The sequence below is a fragment of the Vombatus ursinus genome, unplaced genomic scaffold (assembly GCF_900497805.2).
Source record: "Vombatus ursinus unplaced genomic scaffold, bare-nosed wombat genome assembly UNPS02014793.1, whole genome shotgun sequence".
Classification (NCBI taxonomy): domain Eukaryota; kingdom Metazoa; phylum Chordata; class Mammalia; order Diprotodontia; family Vombatidae; genus Vombatus; species Vombatus ursinus.
This window is the reverse complement of record NW_020954571.1, coordinates 111547-133392: the sequence shown is the minus strand read 5'-3', so window position 1 is coordinate 133392 and position 21846 is coordinate 111547. Positions and strand designations below refer to the sequence as shown.

Sequence of the window (21846 nt, the reverse complement as noted above, 5' to 3'; positions counted from 1 at the left end):
AACTTTAGACTATTTCTGCCTTACTAATTTGCTTGCGCACTACATTTTTCAACCATATGGCTTTTTTTCCTCAAAACTCATTTCTCCAGGGAACCTTCCTTGATTAACTCTGTTGGACTCTAAATGTTTCCTTATAAATCTGTTCCCCTAATGCTTAGTCTCATTATATTCATCTGTGTATATGTTTGGTTGTACCTCTCCTACCTTTTTCATGTGTGTGTCCCATCTCCCCTATCAGATTATAAACTCTTTTTGGAGAAGGATCCTGTTCCTTTCTTGCTATTTTAATACACTGTGGGACACACAGTGGGTGCTTGGTGTAAGGCACTGAATGACTGCTGGAGGTGAAGGTAGGGGGAAAGAACGGGAAGACGCTGGGGGATAGAGGTAGGGGGATGAAGAGTGAGGGACAGTGTTCAGGACACACTCAATACTTTCAAAAGAACCACTAAGTCCTCTTGGAGAGATAGGCTCCACCCCTAGATGTGCACTGGATGGCCTAATGGGGTATCCCATCCATGATTCATAGTTATCCCCCCAGTCACAAAGCTGAACCTCAGGACACAAAATCCCAGCTTACAGACTCAAAGCCAGAAATCACAAACCTGTAGGCTGGTGATAACTCTTCTATTCTCTATCTGTATTGCATTCATCTGTGGAGTAAAACAGCAGACATGAGTGACCATTAAGCACCACCTTTTCTATGTCACCAACCCAGAGAAGATACAGTCAATGCTTTCTGAGTGAGGACAATAGCACCTGAGCTGGGTGTCATGGGATAATAAGATCACAGATTTAGAGCTAGAGGGGACCTTGGAAGTGATTTAGTCCAATCTTTCGTTTCCATCCCATGGAATTCCTGTTTCTGATCAAGGAAGAAGAGAGAACAGAAAGGTGAACAAACCTTACTATGTTTGGCCACGTCAATGATATCATCCTTATTGATTCTATTTTTTTGGCAAAGGTTCTTAAAGAATTTTTTGACGCTTTCTTTCATGACTTTGGTCTGTCCTATGATTAGGGTGAAAAACGAGAATGTGATTGTGGAGTTTCTCTCACTGATCCTTTTTGATAAATCAGAAGGGGTTGGCTTCACATATCAGGAGTGGAGGAAAAAGTTAGAGTTCTAATCTTAGATCTGAGTGAATCATGAGGCATCTTTGAGGAGCCTAGAGCTGCCTTATGCCCTAGAATTAGGTGTGTTACTTACAGTGGTTCAGTAGGGTAAAAGTCAGAGGAGAAAGGAGATAAGATAATCTTTTTAAACAATTCTTAAAGAGACTACAATCTCCAATAAGTATGACTGTGGGTAAATGACTTATAAAGGTCTAAATAGAATCACTCCTTTCCCATTGCTCTCTGCCCTGGGTCATTTTTTGGAAAAGTAAAGCTGAAACTCTCTCAGCATCAAAATTCTAGTGAGTTGGGCATGAGATACAAGGAGATTAATTTGTATTGAAAGAGAGGGAGAGTTGGTAGGGGAAGGAAAGGGTGAAGAAGATAGAAAACAAAAAGAAAGGATTAAACAAAGATAGAGAAAGAGGACAGCCAAGCATAGGGAAAGAAAAGAGATTAAAAAAGGTAGAAAAGCACTTGTATTTGCAAATGAGTTTATGAAAAAGAATATACATGTATATGTTATTATTATTATTATTGCATACCCTATCCTGCCAAAAACTTTCCTTCCCAGAATCCAAAATAGTAATAATTGGCTATATTTGCACAGTGCTTTGTAGTTTACAAAAGTGTCTGTTAGCTTACTCAATCATAATAGCCCCTAAAGGTCGCAAATCAGGGGTTTTTATCCCTACTTTATGGAAGGGAAAACAGATCCAGACAGGGGATGTGAAGCTAAGCAGGGGCTAGAATTGGGAGTAGTATTCAGGTGTCCTGATGTCTAATTCAAGGCTCTTCCTATTACGTTATGGCTTTTTTCTTTTGATCACAAGGGAATGCTATAGTGTGGGGGTTGGGAATATATCGGTGGACACTTGCCATAAAGCTCCAACACCACAGTCTCTACCCCATTTTGAATGTTATGCATAGAAAATATAACATATTTCTGTGCATCAGCTTTCTCCACATAGATAGTATTTTCTCCTTCATCTGTGAAATCACCAGAAGAGGAAGATCAGAGTTCTCAAAGAATCAAGAAATGAGGAGAACTGGCATGTGATAGGGTGCTTCCTGAGTTCAGTGATTACACTAGACCTACTTTAAGCATATGCATTCTCCAACTTGTCAATTACACTTTTATAAAGCTTAACACTCTTCAAAATGTCCCCAAGCTCTATGTTATTCCTACTGATTTTTGCAAGGCTCTGGGAGATAGGTAAGGAGAGTATTATCCTTCCCCATCTTGTAGATGGGAAAACTGAGACCCAGAAGTTAAGTGATTTCCCTAAGATTGAAAATAATAACAACTCAAGGTTATATCATGCATCATGGTTTTCAAAGTCACTCAATAGTCCTATAAGATAGGCACTGCAAGAAGTCTTAGCCTCATTTCATGGATGGGGAAATTAAGGATCAGAGATCTGAGGATCATAGTTTCAGAGCTGGAAGGGATCTCCTAGGCTATCTTATCCAACTCCTTCATTTTATAATAGAAGGCTAAGTGACTTGCCCAAGAGCATAGGGGTAATAAGCTGAAGGAGGAGGATCTGAACTCAAGTCTTTTTTAATTTTGGTGGCAATGCAGGTTAAGTGACTTGCCCAGGGTCACACAGCTAGCAAGTGTCTGAGGCCACATTTGAACTCAGGTCCTCCTCACTCCAGGGCTGGTATTCTACCCACTGCACTATCTAGCTGCCCCCGGAACTCTAGTCTTTTGAGTCTAGAGACAGTGTTCTTTTTCACTGTACCACACTCCTTCACTAGATATTCAAGCACTCACCCACTGTCACATAGCTAGTAAGTGTCAGAGGCAACATATAAATTCAATTCTAGATCTTTTCCCACTATATAACAATGCTAAAAACAGAGTTAGGGTTAGAATCTGAGTCTCCTGACTTTCTATGACATTACATAAGACCTCTTTAGCAATTCCAGACTAATCCACTCCCTCAAACAATACCATATTCTTGGAATACAGACCATCCCCACCCCTCCCAAATAAAACAATCAATCTTCCTTCAATTCAATTCAATTCAATTCAAAACATTTATTACAGCCTACTATGTGCAATATTCTGTACTAGGCCCTGGGGATACAAAACTAAAAAATTAGTCTCATCTTTTCAAAAACTCCTGAAATGAATTGTTCTTTTGAGAGAGACTAATTTTTCAGTCTTATTCTGATCCTCTAAACAAGCCTGTCAACTGTCTCAAGTCATAAATTTTGGAGCTCATGGACTTTTCCTTTTGATTTGGTTGAATTGGATTAGACTTAATTAGACTTATTGGATTCCTATACTTTTCTGTCATTGGAGGGAGATGAACCTCCATGAGAATGTTTGTTTTATACTTACAATCCAATTTTAGCACATTATTTTTTTCTGTTTTATTAGCAACCAATAAATGCTGGATACATTTCCCATCTTTCCTGGAATAGAAAGAACAATCAAACAACAACAACAAAACTCTTTGGAACAAAAAATTTGGACTTCAGTCACTCTAAATGGTGGCATGTGGATTCTTTCTAGTCCCACTGACTTTTGTGGGCCTGATCACTAAGGGGGTAAGAGATTTGTATAATTCTTATCTTCCCCACTTGGGTTTTTTTACATTCTGACATCCTCCTTTCTGTACCACCTTCCCCCACACCCACCACCCCCCATTTCAATTCCTTTAGAACTTTTGGGCCTTTGTGCCCTAGCCCAAACACATACCTCAATGCATGGGTCAAAGGCTCTTATTCCAAGTGTCTGGCTTTTTTTTTATGTGTGTATATGTGTGGCAGGTAGCATATCTGTGACTCTGGCACCTGAAATCTTTTCCCCATTACTTACAGGAGGTATAAGTCAAATAGGACATCATGCTCACGCACTGCGATAATTTTTATGGAAAACTTCTTGTCACCTCCATCCTCTATCCGCTTCTGTACACTTGAAGCCAAGTAAATGGAAGACCACTTTCCTGAAAGTTGATGAAAAAGTCTAGAAGAAACTCTTTTTATCCTTGCTCCCAATCAGCAGAAGCCTAGAGTACAGAATTCATTTACAATTCATTGAATAACCATTTATTAAGCCCTGACTATGTGCAAGACTATGTCTAATTGGGAGGTGTTACAAAATGGATATGGCATTGTTTTTTCCTTCAAGGTTCTCTCACTCTAGTACAGGAAATAGAATAGGTAACACAAATGACTATAATACAAATAAAAATATAAGTACATAAAAAACATAAAGTGCTAAAAAAGCATAAAGAGCTCAAGGGATGAAGAGATTACTGTCAGTGGGGCAACTAAGGAAACCTTCATGGAGGAGGTGACATTATGACTGCTAGGTCAGTTATAGGAGGCTTCCTTTTCTCCTGTATTCTCACCTGAAGAATCTTTTCAATTCTTTTCCAAATCCCATCCTGGTCCTGATCAGTGACTAAAGGCTTTACTTTTTTAACTGTAAATGGAGAAAGAATCCACCCAGGCCCTCCATTCCCCCTGATACCTTTTGCAGATCATCTATTAAATTTTTATCAGATGCAGCATGGTGGACATGTGTGGCAGAGACTAGAACTAGCCCTAGGCTCAGCAGAAGATTTATCTTCATGGTGCTGGTCTCTTGGACTTCCTCTGCAGTCAGGATGCTGATGGTGGTTTTGATAAGTGACCCATGCACTTAGCTTATGTGCCTTTATACTGTCTTCTGGGCCAGGCAGGGTTAGGGAGTGGAGGTGGTGGTGTTTTTGACAATGAGAAACTTCAAGTCCCTTTTCAATTACTCATAAAGATCCTTTATTAATGGAATGTACAGCCAACGATTATCTATTTGCCAAGTGTTCCAAGGACACTAGAGGTTATGTCCTCTTTGGTACTAATAATATTAGCTTTATCAAATGCTAATTTTCAAGAATGATGTACCATGTTATGATAGGCCTGCTTCCTAGATGAGGTAGCTCCCTCCCATTCATGGTCTTGAAAGTCAAGTTGCCATATCTATTTGCCATGTGGCTCAGGCAGAGATCCAGTGTCCTCATAATCACTCCTTGAGACCCCTTTCATATGGGTTATTTGTATCCTTTTGGGGGATTAGTTTTATAAATTCCTATAGAAATGTTGGATCCCCTGATATTCTGGAGGTTATCTTCTAGGAGCCGGGGAATGGATTCAGCTTCCTGGACCTTATCAGAGGGACTGAGTACAGGCCTGGTGGGAGGACAATAGGGCTAGATTTCAGTCGTGGTCTTGATCCCCCCTCTGCCTTGTCCCTTGCCCTTCTCAGAAATTATGATGGGTGATAGGAAATATAAGGTCAGCGAGATAGAACTGAGGTATGGCTGGCTCCACTGATAAATGAACTCCCCACAGTGAGAGGTGGCATGTTGAGTGGGGGAAAGCCAATGTCAATGAGACCAGGCCCAAGCTTCTGGCTTCCAGTTTGTGGTCTCCTCTTTCCTACAGAATCAGCTTTTGGAAGTTACTCCTGGAGTGAAGGAGGGCAGCAAACTATTAAAGCTTGAACATATGGGCTTAGGACATAACCAAGAACTTAAGAAATTCAGACATAGCTTTTTGGGAAGCAAATAGACTATTTAAAGGATAAGGAACCTATCATATAGGTTCCTTTAGCATGTTCACTTCATGTTCCACTCCAGCTTCACTCGATTCTCTGGAGTTCTTTCTCTACCATGACCCAATAGCCTCCTCACTTTGGAAGATAATAATAAACAAATGAACAAACAAACAAAAAACAACATGAATAATTTATATAGTGCTTTATAATTTGCAAACAACTTTGCACATGTTGTCTTATTTGATCCTCACAACCCTGGAAAGTAGGTATTATTATCCCCATTTTAAAGATAAGTAAACTGAGGGAGACAAAGGTTAAGTAGCTTCCTCAAGGTCACACAGCTAAGAAGTGTCTAAGTCACATTTGAACTCATGTTTTCCTGAATTCAAGTGCAAGCACTTTATTCACTCTGGTGTCACCTAGTTGCCCCAACAGTCCTCTCACCTTGGAATATCACTGCCTCTGTGACCACTTCCTCCGACTCCACACAGTATCTCCATTTTAAGTCAAGTGTTCAAGCTAGCCATGTTGATTCCTTCATTCCTTTCTCTATTCCACTCTGGAATCTCTGGATTTCTCTTTCCATCATGTCTTCTCTTTCCCTCCTCCCTCCCCTCTTCACCTTCCTTTGAGGGATTGTTTTCCCCCATTAGAAAGTAAGCTCCTTAAGGTCAGAGTCTATCTTTCTATTTGCTTGTATTTGTATTCCCAGAGCTTAGCACTCTGCCTGGCACACAGTAAGTGTTTAATAAGTGCTTGTTGTTGGCTCCAGCAGCACATCAGGGACCATGATGTTAGAGTTCAAATGTGGTGGCACCACCATCTTTGATGGGGAAAAGAGTCCACTTTTCTTCAGTTTGTTGTCCTCTTTCTAGTTTTATTCTTTAATGCCCTTGAGATGACTTTACTTAGATGGGTCTCTTGCCAACCTTTCTTTAATCTTGTTTTCTCCTCCATTGCTTCTCATTGTTTTATGACATTAAAATGCTCATTATTTTCCACGATCTTTGTCTGTAAGATTTCACAAGCAAGCTTGTATTCTAGAATTGTGTTATCTTTGGCTAAAATCATGAATCTACAGGAGTATTGGTAAGCAGTTCCACACTAACATCAACAGGGAAGGCATCAATCAGAAACTTATTAAAAAAGAAATGCCTCACAGTTTAGACCATTGCCTGAGATAAACACACGATTGCTGCTCCTTATGTTGTTTGCTGGCCCGAGGTAGAGGACAAATGGACTAATTGCCTTCCAATATTAAATAAGGGAATTAAGGAAAGCCCTGGAAAAATCATGTTTCGTCTCATCATCTGCAAAATAGATATAATAATATTTATTTTAGCCATCTCAAAGGAAGAAAGTGATTTGTGAATCTCAACAAGATAGAGAAGCATAAGTTATTTTTGTTGTCATTTCTGCCCCCTTTAGCAAAACACTCAGAATCAGGCATAGAGTCTGGTTATGAAAGCTACCTCTTTCCCTCCCTCTCCCTGAGTCCTGCTTTCTTCCAATCCTAATAAAATGCACTCAGGGCACACTGGTCCCAGCTTGAGTCATTTCTTCACTATTTGATTAAATTTTTTTTTATCATTACATCGAAGTCAACTTATATCCACCCCCTTTATGTATACTTCTTCAACATGGTATAATAACAATACAGTTCTCAAGAGTTGCAAGTGTCATCTTCCCTTTTAGGGATGTAAACATTTTGCCCTTATTAACAACATACTGTATCTTTCTGTCCCATTTACCTTTTTATGTCTCTCTTATATCTTGTACTTGAAGATCAAATTTTTTGTTGAGCTCTGGTCTTTTTATCAGGAATGTTTGGAAGTCCCCTATTTCATTGAATATCCATCTCCCTCCCTGAAAAATCATGCTCATTTTCTCTGGGTAGTTAATCCTTGGCTGCATTCTAAGCTCCTTTGCCTTATGGAATATCATGTTCCATGCCCTATGGTCTTTTAATGTAGAGGCTGCAAGGTCCTGTGTAATCTTGACTGTGGTTCCATGGTATTTAAATTGTTTCTTTCTGGCTGCTTGCAGTAATTTCTCTTTAATCTAGTAATTTTGGAACTTAGCTATTATATTCCTTGGTGTTTTCAATTTGGGGTCTCTTTCAGGCGGGGAGTGGTAGATTCTTTCTATAGTTATTTTACCTTCAGGTTCTAGGACTTCAGGGCAGTTTTCCTTTATGATTTCCTGAAGGATATTGTCCAGGCTCTTTTTTTCATCATGACTTTCAGGTAGGCCTTTACTTTTTAGATTGTCTCTCCTGGATCGATTTTCCAGGTCAGCTGTTTTACCCATGAGGTATTTTATGTTTTCATCTATTTTTTCATTTTTTTTGTTTCTGTTTGACTGATTCTTGCTCTCTTATAGAGTCATTAGTTTCCATTTGTTCAATTCTAATTTTTGACATATTGTTTACTTCTGTTAGATTTTGTACTTTCTTCTCCAATTGGTCAATTGTGTTTTTAAGGGATTTATTTTCTTCAGTGTATTTTTTTTTCCAGTTGGCCAATTGTATTTTTAAGGGATTTGTTTTCTTCAGTGTACTTTTTTTCCATTTGGCCAATTGTGTGTTTTAGGGACTTGTTTTCTTCAGTGTACTTTTTTTTCCAATTGACCAATTGTGCTTTTAAAAGACTCCTCTACCTCTCTCATTTGACTTTTAAAATCCTTCTTGAGTTCTAAGAAGGCTTTTTGGGCTTCAGACCAGTTCATATTCCCTTGTGATGTTGCAGATGTGGGTTTGATGACAGTGTTGTCCTCTTCAGAATTTCTGTCTTGATCTTCACTCTTCTCATAATATAAATCTATCAAATTACTTTTCTTTTTACCTGTGGTGTTTCTTTATTCCCTGGTGTTTAAAGAGATTAAGCTCTCCTGCTGGGGTGCAGAGGGCACTGACCCAAGCTTCTTGTGTTGGGAGCCTAGTTCTTGGTCACTGGCTTTGTGTGCTGGGGCCTCTATGATGGCAATTGGAGGCTGTAGGGTTCTGACAGCTTACCTGGTGTTGGGCTGGAATCAACAAGGGTGGAACTTTCGGGCACCTCTAGGTTGCTTTTTTCAGCTCCTTTCAGACAAATGCTGCCAGGTGCTTATCCACCTGGGACCCTTTGTAGTGCTGCTTCTCTTATTTTTGCTGAGGCACTGGGAGATCCATTTGCTGTAGAATGCTGAGGCACTAGAATTTCCTCCAGGTGTGCTAAAGTGGGTCTTTCAGCTAGCTGGCTAGGTGACTCCTGTTTCGTACTGCTCTCCTTCCCCCAGGGTAAGAGGGTTCTTTCCCATTAATCCCTCTAGCTACCTGGGCTACTGCAAAGCTGCACCCCATCTTTCTTCTGGTTCAGCTGTTCCATGGTTTTTTCTGGGGTGATATCTTCTGGGTTTTCGGAGGTTGATAGGGGAGGGTGAGAGCGACTACCTTTTTACTCTGCCATCTTGGCTCCCAGAAGCAGAAGTCCCATCATTTGTTCACTATTTGAAGGAGAGGTCTTACAAAGAGGGTGAGGATGAATATGGGTGGTGGTGGTGATGGAGGTGGAGATACTGGAGGTGAAAGATAATTTTTCAACTCACATTTTAGGCATAGTCATTTGGTTATGGAATATCAGATACAAATGTTTTATACATAATGTAAGTCACTGCAAAAATTTTTGTTCTTTGTAACTGAGATTCTTAGTCTTTGTCTTCCAAACTGCTTATGGGTGATTACAACTCCTCCCCTTCCCCCCTCTACCTTAGCATCAATTCAACAAGCATTTGTTACTATGTGCCTGGCACTGTGCTAAGCACTGAGGATACCAATATAAGCAAAAAGACAGTCCCTTCCTCCAAGGAGGGGAGACAACACATACACCAGAGCTGAAGGACAGCTGGTCTTGGTTCTTCCTCAAAATGGAAGTTCCAGGAAGAACTCAGTAGTAGGAGGAGGGGACCTAAAGGGGGCAGGAGCAGAAAGTAATTGAGGCATGACTGTGGTCTTCAGAACAAAGAAAGGCTAGTTTGGGTCCTTTAGCTTCTTTAGGAAGACTTCTTTGGAATCTCTTAACTGCTTGATAGCCACATCCCCCTCCTTTACTAATCTGTAGCCTTACCAATTGATTTTGCTTAGTATTCTTTTCTTTTTTTACCTTACCTTGCTTTGTCTTATTTTACTTTTCTTTCTCGTATCTATTACATTTTCCTTTTCTTTGGGCTCTTGTCCTCTTCATGTCCTTTGTCTTAATACTTAAATGACTACAGATTGATCCCTTTTCCTCCAACTCCTTTAATTTAGGTCATTCTCCAACTTTTCCTAAAATTCTCTCAAATCTTTCTTCCCCCGATTAAATCTCTGTCCTTCCTTTCCACAATTCTGAACTTCTTTTATTTGCATTTCCAATTTCCTTCTGCTTAGTCAGCACCCTCTCGCATTCCTTTTGAGATTGCAGCATTGGAAAATATGCTAGATTTGGGGTTCAAGGACTTTGTGTTCAAATCCCATATCTTCCACTTACTACATGAATAACTTTTGAGAAGGTCACTTATGTGATCTGGGACTCAGTTTCTAAGTGGATGATGAATTGGAGTAGCAAGGGACTTGAGTCAGGAAGACAAGTTAGAAAACTTGCAATATTCCACATGAGAGGGGATGAGGGCTTGACCTAGTGTTGAGTGTGTGTGAGAAAGGGATGAATATGAAGATGTTGTGAGGGTAAAAAATGACAAGATTTGGCAATAGATTGGCAATGTGGTGTGATAGTGAGAATTTGAGGATAATAACAAGGTTATACCCTTGACAATGATATGAAAATTTGGAAAAAGGGAGGGGTTGAAAAATAATAAATAATAAATTCTGCTTTGAAAATGGAAAGTTTGAAATGCTTACTGAACATGCAGTTCAATGTGAGTAGAGAATCAATTAGGGAGGAGTAGGATTGGATTGTTGTGGTAAGGGCCCAGTTTAGATTAGACAAGAATTTGTAGTGGACCCAGGAAGCACTGTTTCAAGATTTTCTCTAGCTTCATTCATCAGCATAAATACAAGGAAAGGGATAGATGAGTGGAATAATCCAGCACTGAGGTTCGGTGAGTCATGATTTGGCAACAGGACGAGGAACAAACAGGTAAATTCACACAAATGATGATAGATAGGGACAGTTAATATTGGAGCAGCTATGGGAAGACAGGCATGAACAAATATATTGTTGGTTGACATTATCTAGTCCAACTTTTCTCATTAAAAATAGGCAATTATGCAAGAAAATTACTAAATCACTCATACCTTTTGACCCAATGATCCTACTACTGGTCATGCATAGCCCATGGAGGTAAAAAAAAGGCAAGTGAACGTCCCATATATACCACCCTATTCACATTGGCTTTATGTGTTTGTATGCACTTGTAAAGAATTGCAGAATGAGGACCTTTTTAATGGGGAACAAACTGTGGTGTTGTATGAGTGTTATGGAATACATTATATAGTAAGAAATGTTGAAAATAAGAATATTCAGAGAAATGTGAAGATTTTTATGAATTGATGCAGAATGAAATAAAAAGAAGTATAAGAACAATATGCACAATAGTTACTTCAGTGCAAATTAAAAAAAAAAAGAGCAAACCAAAAGCAAGGTAGACTTATGTAATTTAGAAACTAATAGTGATTCTGAAGAATAGAAAATGATACATATTTCTTTCCTTTTATGGAGAAATGGGGAAACAAGTAGGATAGAATGTTTCATTCATTGTCAGATGTAGCCACTGGGCTTGCCTAACTTAAAAAAAAGTTTTTGCTTAACTTTTCTTTGTTATAAGGGAGGGTTCAATTGGAAGACAGGGTGGAGGTTAAGAGTGGCGGATTAGACATTTATATTCAGAAAAGACTACATATAAAAACAAAAAGCATCAATAAAATTGATTTTTTTTAAGTGAATGGAGGTTGCTGGGTGAGCTTCACTTCCAGTGACAAGTATCCTTCCTTTGACTGCTTTGATTTGATCCATGTGTTACTTCCCCCAAAAGATTCAGGAAATCAAGTTCACAAGGTGAATCATTTATTAAACATTAGCAGGAATGTATGACACCCAAGAGTGCTTTCTGGGTGAGGAGAAAGAGATACAAAAAGGATATAACAAGGTAAAGAATCCCTTTGGGAATTTTAGAAGAGACCGTGAACCCAATTAAGTTTTTGATCATCTATGTTGAAGATCCTTTGGTGGAAACAAATGGTTTCCCAGCAATATAGGAATGCTATATCCTGGGAGTTCCTATGAGACAATGATAGACATCTAGTTACACAACATGTTCAGAAACTAATACAGAGGAAGTGGAGGGACTTGGATCCATGAGAAATTCACTTGCAGATTTTTTTTTTTAATAAGAAGATAGAGATGAACTGCAAGAAATTCAGCAAATAATGCCATAGTTGAATGGAAGGCCCATTGCTAGGGGTGGGAGAGTGGGGGGAGTAAAGGAGGTGTGGTGGGGAGGGATGAAGATGATGGTAAGTCCAAGGAAAAAGTAGCATAAAAATACTCCATGTTGGAAAACAGAGATAGATGCCTTCAGGAGGATAGGAGAGAGAAACATGTTAATGTGTTATTAAACCTAAAAACTTGACATCAATTCCTATCCCTGAATCCTTTTTATATTCTCTCTTTCATCTTTATCCCTTATTTCCTCTAAAATCTTATCCCTGTTTCTAACTTTGAACCCAATCCACACCTTTACTCCAATTTCTAATCACTATTCCTCTATTTTTGTTGTTCACTCATTTCAGTTGTGTCCAACTCTTTATGACTTGATTTGGAGTTTTCTTGGCAAAAATACTGGAGTGGTTTGCCATTTCCTTCTCTATCTCATTTTACAGAGCAGCAAACAGGATTAAGTGACTTGCCTGGGGTCACACCACTAGTAAGTGTCTGAGGCCAGATTTGAGCTCAGGTCCAGTGCTCAATCCACTGTACTACCTAGCTTACCCAATTCCTATCCCATGTCACTCTTAACATCCCCCTTTTTGGAGGTTTTCAAACAGAGTCTGGATGACCTCTTATTGGGTAGGTTATAATGAGGATGCTTTCCTTTTATGGTTTGGTTCTCATGGCTACTGTGGTACCTTTCAACTCTCAAATTCTGTGATTCTTCAGTCTCATCCCATTTTCCATGACTGAGTCCTTTCATACATACTCTCACCTGATCTTTTGCACTGTTCTCTTTCTAAACCCTTATCCTACTATCTATACTGTTTATACTCCACAGGCCCATTCCCTAGCCCCTCCATACATTTTCTTAAATCTTCCCATCTGAGTCCTCTCATCAGGAGGGCATTCATTCTAGGCATGGAGGGCAGCCAGTGCTAATGCATGGAAATAGGAAGTGAAGCGCCTTGTAGCCTCACATAGTAAGAAGACCAGTTTGACTGGACCATAGTGCCAAACATAGTGTGTGTAAAGAGAACTAATTGCAATAAGTTGAGAAAACTTGAGGTCAGGTAATGAAGAGCTTTAAAATATCAAACAGGTTTATATTTCCATTTGTTTAATTCATAATGTATACTTGACTGGAATTCAAATTCCTTGAAGGCAGGAATTGTTTCAACTTTGTTCTTTTAATTTCAGCATCTATTTCAGTAGTAAATCCTAAATAAATGTTAGCTGCCTTTCTCAGCCTAGTTTCCACATGGGAAAAAAAAAGAGTAGCTAGAAGTGCAGGGAGTGAGATATAGACAGAACCAGAGCTTAGGGCAGAGCAAGTCAGTGGTGGCAGTTAGGTGGAGGGGCACTGGATTGTGGAGGATCATGCATGTCCAACAAAGGACTTTGAACTTTACTAAGTAGGCAAAAGGGAGCTAGTAAAGGTATTTGAGCAGATGAGTAACTTGACCAAATCTCTGCATAAAGATTATAGGACTCATCTTAGAAAAAATCATATATGATGTCTCTTGTTGGCTAGGGCAGACTAAGAAAATTATTGCATGTGCAGGTTAATATGGTGACCATGGCAAAGGTATAATGGGCTAGGAGAGACCCTTATGCCTAATTTTTTTGCTGTATTCCCTTCTCTACCAGATACCTGCCAACCCTCCCCCCCATCTCCAACCTTAAGAAACCTCTGGGAACTACTTCTTCCTTTCCAGCTCCTTGGTCTCTCCCAATGTTTCTCTCTCTTTAATCAAATGTTATATGTTTTCTTTAATGGCATAATCTTGGAACGTAAACAAAGAACTAATAATGGAGCAGGAAATTCTTGGGTTTCCAACAGGCCTTGCTTTGTTACAGAAGTTCCACTTTAACACAAAATATCCTCTCTCAGCTTTGAATCTACTTAGGTCATGTGTGCTAAATGGAAGATCTTTGTAACATTTATCTAACTTTGCTGCTCTCCTGGTTGCATTGTCCACAGGGATTAAGGAAAGCAGTGCAAGGGACATTTCAAAGTACCTTTCCACTAACAAATTTCTTAGCACTTCCAATTATACCATTTTGCCCCTTCCAGAAAAACTAGATATAATTCTACAGGGAGAGAAAAAGACCTTAAAAATAGAGGATTCCTGAGCATTCTTGATGAAGAAACCAGAACTGAGTAGACATGGAAAATGCAGGTGTTAAGAGAAATATAAAAAGTAAACATCTGTATAATTGAAAGGGAATAGGTGGAGATGAATTATTTATATGTTAGTGGAGGATAAGGACAAATTTCTTTTTCAGAATTCTAAAATCTTTAGGGGTCATAGAGAAAAGTTAAAATGATAGAAGATCTATGGATAGTTATGTACCGTCTTAGGAGACGGCGATATGCTGAGGAGGAAAAGAGGAAGAAGGAGAGGGAAATGAATGTTGCACAGTAGAGATGCTGCCTTATAGCCAGCCTCTTCAGGTGAGAAGACCCCAATGCTTTTCTGACTGCACCTTGTGCCTTCCATCTCCTGCTGGGTGGAGCATGTCCCTTGAGGGAAGGACGCAGGCTAAGTGTCTTCCATTTGCCCCAAAGAAAGGATTTTTATCTGTGCCAGCACAAGGCAACTTCCACCTCCTGCTTGCTCCCAACCTCATCTTCCAACTGGAATGTGTAGAACTTGTTCCATAGTCAATAAATTTCCTTTCAATCTCCTCTTCCACTCCTTCCATGTTTTAGTAATTACTGAAATCTGACTCACTCAAGATTACTCAGCCTCTCTGGCCTCCCTTTTCGGTACTGGCAGCATTTTCATTAATTCCCCTCAGCTTACCAGTTGATGTAGAGGAGTTGGAATATTCCTTGCTTCCCATTGCCACAGTCTCCTCTTTTCCCCATCTTGATCCCTTGGTGAACCAATTTAACTCTACACTGTTCTCTTGAACCTCTAGCCTCCTTATAATTTCTCTGATTACACCCTACCAAGCTTTGTGCTTGGATTGCTCTTATCATTGGCTGCCTTCACTCCTACACACATGCTGCTGAGTGAAGTTGGAGAACATCACACAACTGTTCTGACTGGGCCCACTACAAATTTATGTTACACAAAGTCAACTAACTTTACAACTCCTTACAATCTGGCTTCACTGCCATTAAGCACTCCTTCTACACCTGCCTTATTAACTCATTATTCAATTCTCTACAGAGGCTCTTCTAAATCTTTTCATCTCTCCTCAGACTACCCATGGCTCCCCCTCCTTCCCACTGTCTCTGCTAAGAACCTTGTCTCATACTTTACAGAAAAAATTGAGGCATTCTCTGTAATCTCCCTCTTCTCCCCTCTTTCTCATGTCCTATCACTCAGATGTTTTCTGCCCACCATCTCCTCCTTCACCCTTGTCTCACATGATGAGATGGCCTTACTCCTTACCAAGGCTAACTCCTCTACTTGCTCAAGTGATCAGATTCCAGATCCCATCTCCTCCATCAGATTCCCCTTTCTGTAATCTGAACTCTGTCTCTTATTTTCAGTCTCTTCCTGCCTAGTGGCTCATTCTCTACTGCCTAAAAACATGCATATCCACTACTCACTGGTCTAGCTCTTAAGATGCCATCCAAGTGTTTTCTCTTTCTACAACTAGACACTCAAAAGGCAATGCATAGCCAGTATGTGGAATTTAATTAACCAACCATTCTCAATAATGGCATTTTTACATTTTAAAAATAGTATCATTTACTTAATAAAGCAAAAGAAACAATATCTTAAATGATAATATATTGAATATGTAAATAATAAAAGATATCATAATATTAAAATAAATTCAATATAAATATAAATTCATATTAAATAGCTATGGTGAATAATAGCCACACATTTACAGGAACTTTTCACAGAAACACACGAAGGATGAAAATTCATGTGGGTAGGGCAACTTACAATACAAGACTTCAGGCTTCAGTGTTATTAATCTATAGAGGAAATCTACATCACACAAAGCTATTTCTCTGTTCACTGCTTAACTGGGGAAATATTTTTACTCTAACCTAGCTTTGATAAGCTTTTTCAATGAACAATTATTCATAAAAGGTGTTTTGAAAGGGTATGCTCTTAATCTGAACAGTTCTTCTCTCTGAGTCAGACAACTGCTAAACTCATCAAACTGGCTACGTCTCTGGGGTTTATACAGATCAGTCTAGCCAGTTATTTACTCACTCAAATGCTGTGCTGTTCAGTTAGAATGAAGCTCCTAACAACGCAGCTCAGGTTCACTCTTCAAGACAGTTAATCAGACTACCACAAAGACCCCTCTCTGCTTTTCCTTCTTAAGTCAGAGGTGGCAGCAGAGAGTAACTAGCCTTTAGGAAAAACTTCACTTTTCTATGACCAGGTGGTGTTAATGGGCAATAACTATCACGGAACTATTGAGCAATGAAATCAGTTCTCTCTGACCAATCAGGAACCACTCAGCTGAAAGGTTCTCTCAGCAAATTCCTTGTAACTACATCAGCTCCAATGGAATTTTTTAGTGTCTCTCTCCCTCACTCCCCCCTCCCCAACTCCTCCCTTCTCCCTACTGTGTCTTCAGTTCCCTTTCGGTTCTTCTGCTGCTTTCTTGCATGATGGCTTTTACCTTTTGTCATTTTGTTTAACTGAAGCCTCCTGACTCTCGGTCAGATGACTCATCTATTGCTTAACATGTCACAACACACCACACTTGCACATTCTCTATCAAAATGATGGTCCTTTTAAAATCATGCCTCAGTCTCCAAATGCTTATATGATTTATCCTTTTCTAAATTTCACCCCATTTATTTTTTTCCCCTGTTAATTCTTTCATTAGATTATAAACTAATTTATTTTTATGTAAATAATATTTTTTCCAATTACATGTAAAGATAGTTTTAACATTCATTTTTATAAGATTTTTGAGTTCCAAAATTTTCTTGCTCTCTCCTCTCCCCCTTCCTGAAGATGGCAAGCAATCTGATATAGGTTATATGTGTCTAATCATGTGAAAATATTTCCACATTAGACATGTGAAAGAAACAGAACAAAAGAAAAAAATGAAAAAAAACAAAGAAAGTGAAAATAGTATGCTTTGATCTGTGTTCAGACTCCATCAGTTCTTTCTCTAGATGTGGATAGTCTTTTCTATCATGAATCTTTTGGAATTGTCTTGAATCATTGTATTGCTGAGAAGAGTTAAGTCTATCATAGATGATCATCACACAATGTTGCTGTTACTGTGTACAATGGTCTCCTGGTTCTGCTCACTTCATTCAGCATCAGTTCATGTAAGGTTTCCAGGTTTTTCTGAATTCTGCCTGCTCATCATTTCTTATGGAACAATAGTATTCCATTACATTCATATATCACAACTTGTTCAACTATTCCCCAATTGATGGGCACTCCCTCAATTTCCAATTCTTTGGCACCACAAAAAGAGCTGCTATAAATATTTTTTTTGTACATGTGGGTCCTTTCCCCTTTTTTAATGATTTTTGTCACTTTGTTTATTCTGATAACATGTATATTCAAGCAAAGGGATATGCACATCATGCCTTGACTCTGAAGTCTCCAACAAATTGGCCTCTCTGGTGCCCTTAAAACTATTTTTCTTCACAATCATATTTCTTTTTCATTAAAAAGATTATTCTCTTCTTCTTTGTAGCACTAAATCTTCCCATGCAAATGAGACATCACTCCCTCTACATTGTCAACAAAGAGATTAAATTCCTCAAATCTATACTGCAGATCATTTTATTTTTAGAAACTGTAGGATTTTCAAAATCCTATGTGAAAGTTGTGTTTCATAATATTCCTATTTTGGCACACATATTAAAACAAAGTTCTTTTTCTGTTTGAATTAGATATCAAAGTGCTCATCCACAACAAATTCAATATCCCACATCATTTGACAATCAATGTAAATCTTTTCCTTTACATAAAGTACTTTTTTTTTGCACTTTTCATCATTAATTGCTCCTTATGAATAGGGCCTTAATGATATGGCACATCTTACACAAAACTGCCATCATAGGATCTTATACAGAATGCTTGCCAATTAACTGATGTTTCTCCTCCCCCATGCCTAGCAAACTCTGGTCATTCATAATTCTTGTGATACAGAGTCACCAACAGCAGAAGAGAAAACCTTTCTGCATATATATATGTGTATATATATATATATGTGTGTGTGAGTGTGTGCATGTATATATACACACACATATACACACACACATATATATACATACACATACACAACCATATATTTTGTACTTCCCATCAATTTTACCTCATGTGTGCCCAATTCCTAACCTCTTCTGCTTTCCCCTTCCACTGTGTTCTTGCATTCCACTCGTTCTTAATCTTTCTATCTAATTATCCTCTCCTTCTTGTGCTCATTGAAACCTGGCTCTGACTACATCTCTGGCCAACTCCTATACTTCTCCTTGGCTCCTGGCACACTGGACCAGGATAAATCCATTGAGTTTTTGGTCCAGACAAACCTTCTGTTACCATGACTCAGCAACCTCTCTTTTTAGGTTCATTCCATTCATTTATATGTCATTACAGATTCAGGTGACTGACATCTACTAGTGTCCAAGACATTCTCTCTCTTTTCTTAAGAAAATTTTCTTACCCTTATCTCCAGTCTCTCTCTCTTAGCTCTATTTGTTACTATTGCTCTGGTGTCTGACAAGAAACCAATACAACTTCAGTTCCATAAAGCTAGCCAAGATTATACTTCTTAAAAGGACAAGGAAGAGTCTGATTGCTCTGAACATAGATTCAAAGCATATATATTTTTTGTAGACCTCTGAATGTTGCTCCACCAACCAGAGAAATACCTACAAATATTAGAACTTTTTTTGGTTTTCATCTTACTCTGGTATAGTTCCTGGTATATTTTTTTCATAAACCATTTCTATAGATGACATGGCTAACAAAATCATTTTGCTAATACACTTGTTTGTTCAACATAACTCTCCTTTCTTGCCTCACTTTCTTGCCTTTATAGTCTTGACCCTCTGGTTAACTAGTATACCTAAATAGTCTGCTCTATCCTTGAATCCCTTTACCGCTTTTCCTTCTCACAATCATTTCTAGCTTTTCCACTCCTACTCTGGGATATGGAGTGTCCTTGGAGGGAGTAATGAAATCATGTTGGCTGAGTTCATTAAAAAAATTATGTTATCTTGTCTCAGCTGGTCCCTTTTCATGGCAATCCTTTTATTCTTACCTGATTGGCTTTATCATACCTCAAGCAGTCAACTTTTGAAAGTTTTTCCTGTCCCCTCATTCCACAGATCCATCTCTCTCCAAGGTACCTATCTTTTCTTGTGTCTTTGTCCAGCAGTACAGTGACCTGATTAGATCATAAGGAACATATAATCATTTCAGAGACAACCAAATAGCAGTGTGATTTTCTCCTCCTCTCATTGACCCCAGTGCCTAGGGAAAGTCAGAAAAATATCAGGACCTGGTCAAGATTAGTTAATGTAGAAAAAAAATTATTGATGGTAACACAATCAGAAGTTAGAGACCATTCTCATAAACTATTGAATTCTTTGTGTCTGTTCCCCTTTCTTCACGACACCTTCTTAAAATTCTAAGACCTTTAAGGTTATCTGACTCTTCCCTCTTTCTAATTCCCCTGCCTCCTACCATTATGGTTCAATTGCTGGCTGATAGAGAGAGGATTTACTTTTCTTTTCTTTCCTTCTTTTTTTGTATGTGAACACATCCCGAAAAAAAACATAAAAATGATTCCTGGAGCAAGAGAGTCTTAATTTCTAATTACACTACCTTTGTTACAACCATCTTACTATAACACAAAATATCTTCTGTTATCCTTGAACCTGCATTAGGACACACCTGAATGAGACTTTCTTCAACAATTATCTGTCTTTAATGCAAATATTAGGGCAGCTAGGTGGCACAGTGGATAGAGTGTGGGGCCTGGAGTGAAGAAGAACTGAGTTCAAATCTGGCCTCAGACACTTACTAGCTGGGCAAGTCACTTAACCTTAATTGCCTCATTTTCCTCATCTGTAAAATGAACTGGAGAAGGAAATGGCAAGCCAATCCAGTATTTTTTCAAGAAACCCCAAATGGGGTCATGAAGAGTAGGATATTACTGAACAACAACAATGACAGCTGTAAATATTAGATTTGTACTATCCACATCAATTAAGGGGAAGAGTGACAAGTAGATTTCAAAATGTCTGACCCTAACCCCAACATAGACATACAAATGTGAAGCCAATTAGAAAATAGAAATTGGGGGAGGGGCAGAGCCAAGATGGTGGAATAAAAGCAGTGACTTGCTTGAGCTGTCCCCCAAACCCCTCCAAATACCTGTAAAAATGACTCTAAACAAATTCTAGAGCAGCAAAACCCACAAAAAGACAGAGTGAGACAAATTTCCAGTCCAAGACAACCTGAAAGGTGATAGGGAAGGTCTATTGCACTGGCCTGGGAGAGGAGCGTAGTTCAGTGTGAACCATGTGTAAGCAAAGATCAGGCCTTAGTGAACCTGGAGCAGGCCTCAGGGGACTGAATCATGGTCAGCTGTGGTGGTTTCCAGACTTCTCAACCCACAAATGCCAAAGACAACATAGAAGGTCAGTAGGAAAGGTCTTTCTAACCTGGGTTAGACAGGAGTGTTGTCAGGCCCTAGCCCTGGAGCAGCCTCAGGACAGACACTGTAGCTGGTTCTGGAGCTTGGCCCACAGACAGTGAGGGGATTGAGTGCTCATCAGAAGGGGATTGCAGGAATCTCTTTGCTGGTGCTGAGGCAGGATTTTCTTGCTTTGCCATGCTTGGATCTAGGTCACAATTCTGGCAGTCCTGGGGTGAGGAGGAGCACTGGTGTGGTGGAGTTTGTGGCAGCGGAGGAGAGGGAATCTTCCTCACAGTTCCAAGGCAGAAAAGAGTACCTGTGGTCACTCATAGACCAGAGTAAAGGCCAGGAAAGGAATAAACACCTCTCCCTTGATCCTACCATGTTGGAAGAACTGAAAATTTTTTAGGTCCCTAGAAGTATCTCTGAAAACAGCTGCACAAAACCCCCAAAGCTTGAAACAGTACATTTTTCCACACTGGTAGCAGACCCCTCCCTTAACAAAAAGCTTAAAAGTCAAGTAATTGACTGGGAACATGAACAAACAGCACAAAAAAGTCAGATCATAGAATCTTACTTTGGTGACAAAGAAGATCAAAACGTACAATCAGAAGAAGACAACAAAGTCAAAGCTCCTACATCCAAAGCCTCCAAGAAAATTATGAATCAATCTCAGGCCATGGAAGAGTTCAAAGAGAATTTTAAGAGGCAAGTAAGAGAAGTAGAGGAAAACTGGGAAGAGAAATGAGAGTGATGCAAGAAAGTCATGAAATACAAATCAACAGCTTGCTAAAGGAGACCCAAAAAAACAACACCTTAAAAAATAGCCTAATCCAAATGGCAAAAGGGGTCCAAAAAGCCAAGGAGGAGAAGAATGCCTTCAAAAGTAGAATTGGCCAAGTGGAAAAGGAACTCCAAAAGCTCAGTGAAGAAAAAAATTAGAATGGAGGAAATAGAAGCTAATGACTTTATGAGAAATCAAGAAATTGTAAAACAAAACCAAAAGAATGAAAAAAAACGGAAGACAATGTGAAATATCTCATTGGAAAAACAACTGACCTGGAAAATAGATCCAGGAGACAGAATTTAAAAATTATTGGACTCTCTGAAAGCCATGATCAAAAAAAGAGCCTAGACATCATCTTTCAAGAAATTATCAAGGAAAAC

General features: G+C 39.0%; 1 protein-coding gene across 1 annotated transcript; it reads right to left on the bottom strand.

Moving 5' to 3' along the window:
• Positions 1-541: 541 nt before the first annotated feature.
• Positions 542-4740, bottom strand: LOC114048601 (major urinary protein-like). The gene is made up of 6 exons (XM_027869636.1): positions 4621-4740; positions 3950-4094; positions 3470-3543; positions 1996-2106; positions 910-1011; positions 542-555 (listed from the first exon to the last, which is right to left on the bottom strand). The coding sequence occupies exons 1-6, from the start codon at positions 4706-4708 to the stop codon at positions 542-544; spliced, it is 534 nt and encodes a 177-aa protein (XP_027725437.1). The 5' UTR covers positions 4709-4740.
• Between the last annotated feature and the right edge of the window lie 17106 nt (positions 4741-21846).

Excerpts from the sequence above, each read along its gene's own strand:
- LOC114048601 (XM_027869636.1), bottom strand. The coding sequence starts at position 4,708 with ATGAAGATAAATCTTCTGCTGAGCCTAGGGCTAGTTCTAGTCTCTGCC. Across the intron at positions 3,544-3,949 it reads CTATTTGACTTATACCTCCT|GAAAGATGGGAAATGTATCC; the intron begins GTAAGTAATGGG and ends TTTCTATTCCAG. Across the intron at positions 2,107-3,469 it reads TAATGTGCTAAAATTGGATT|ATGAAGGAGAAAATACTATC; the intron begins GTAAGTATAAAA and ends GTGATTTCACAG.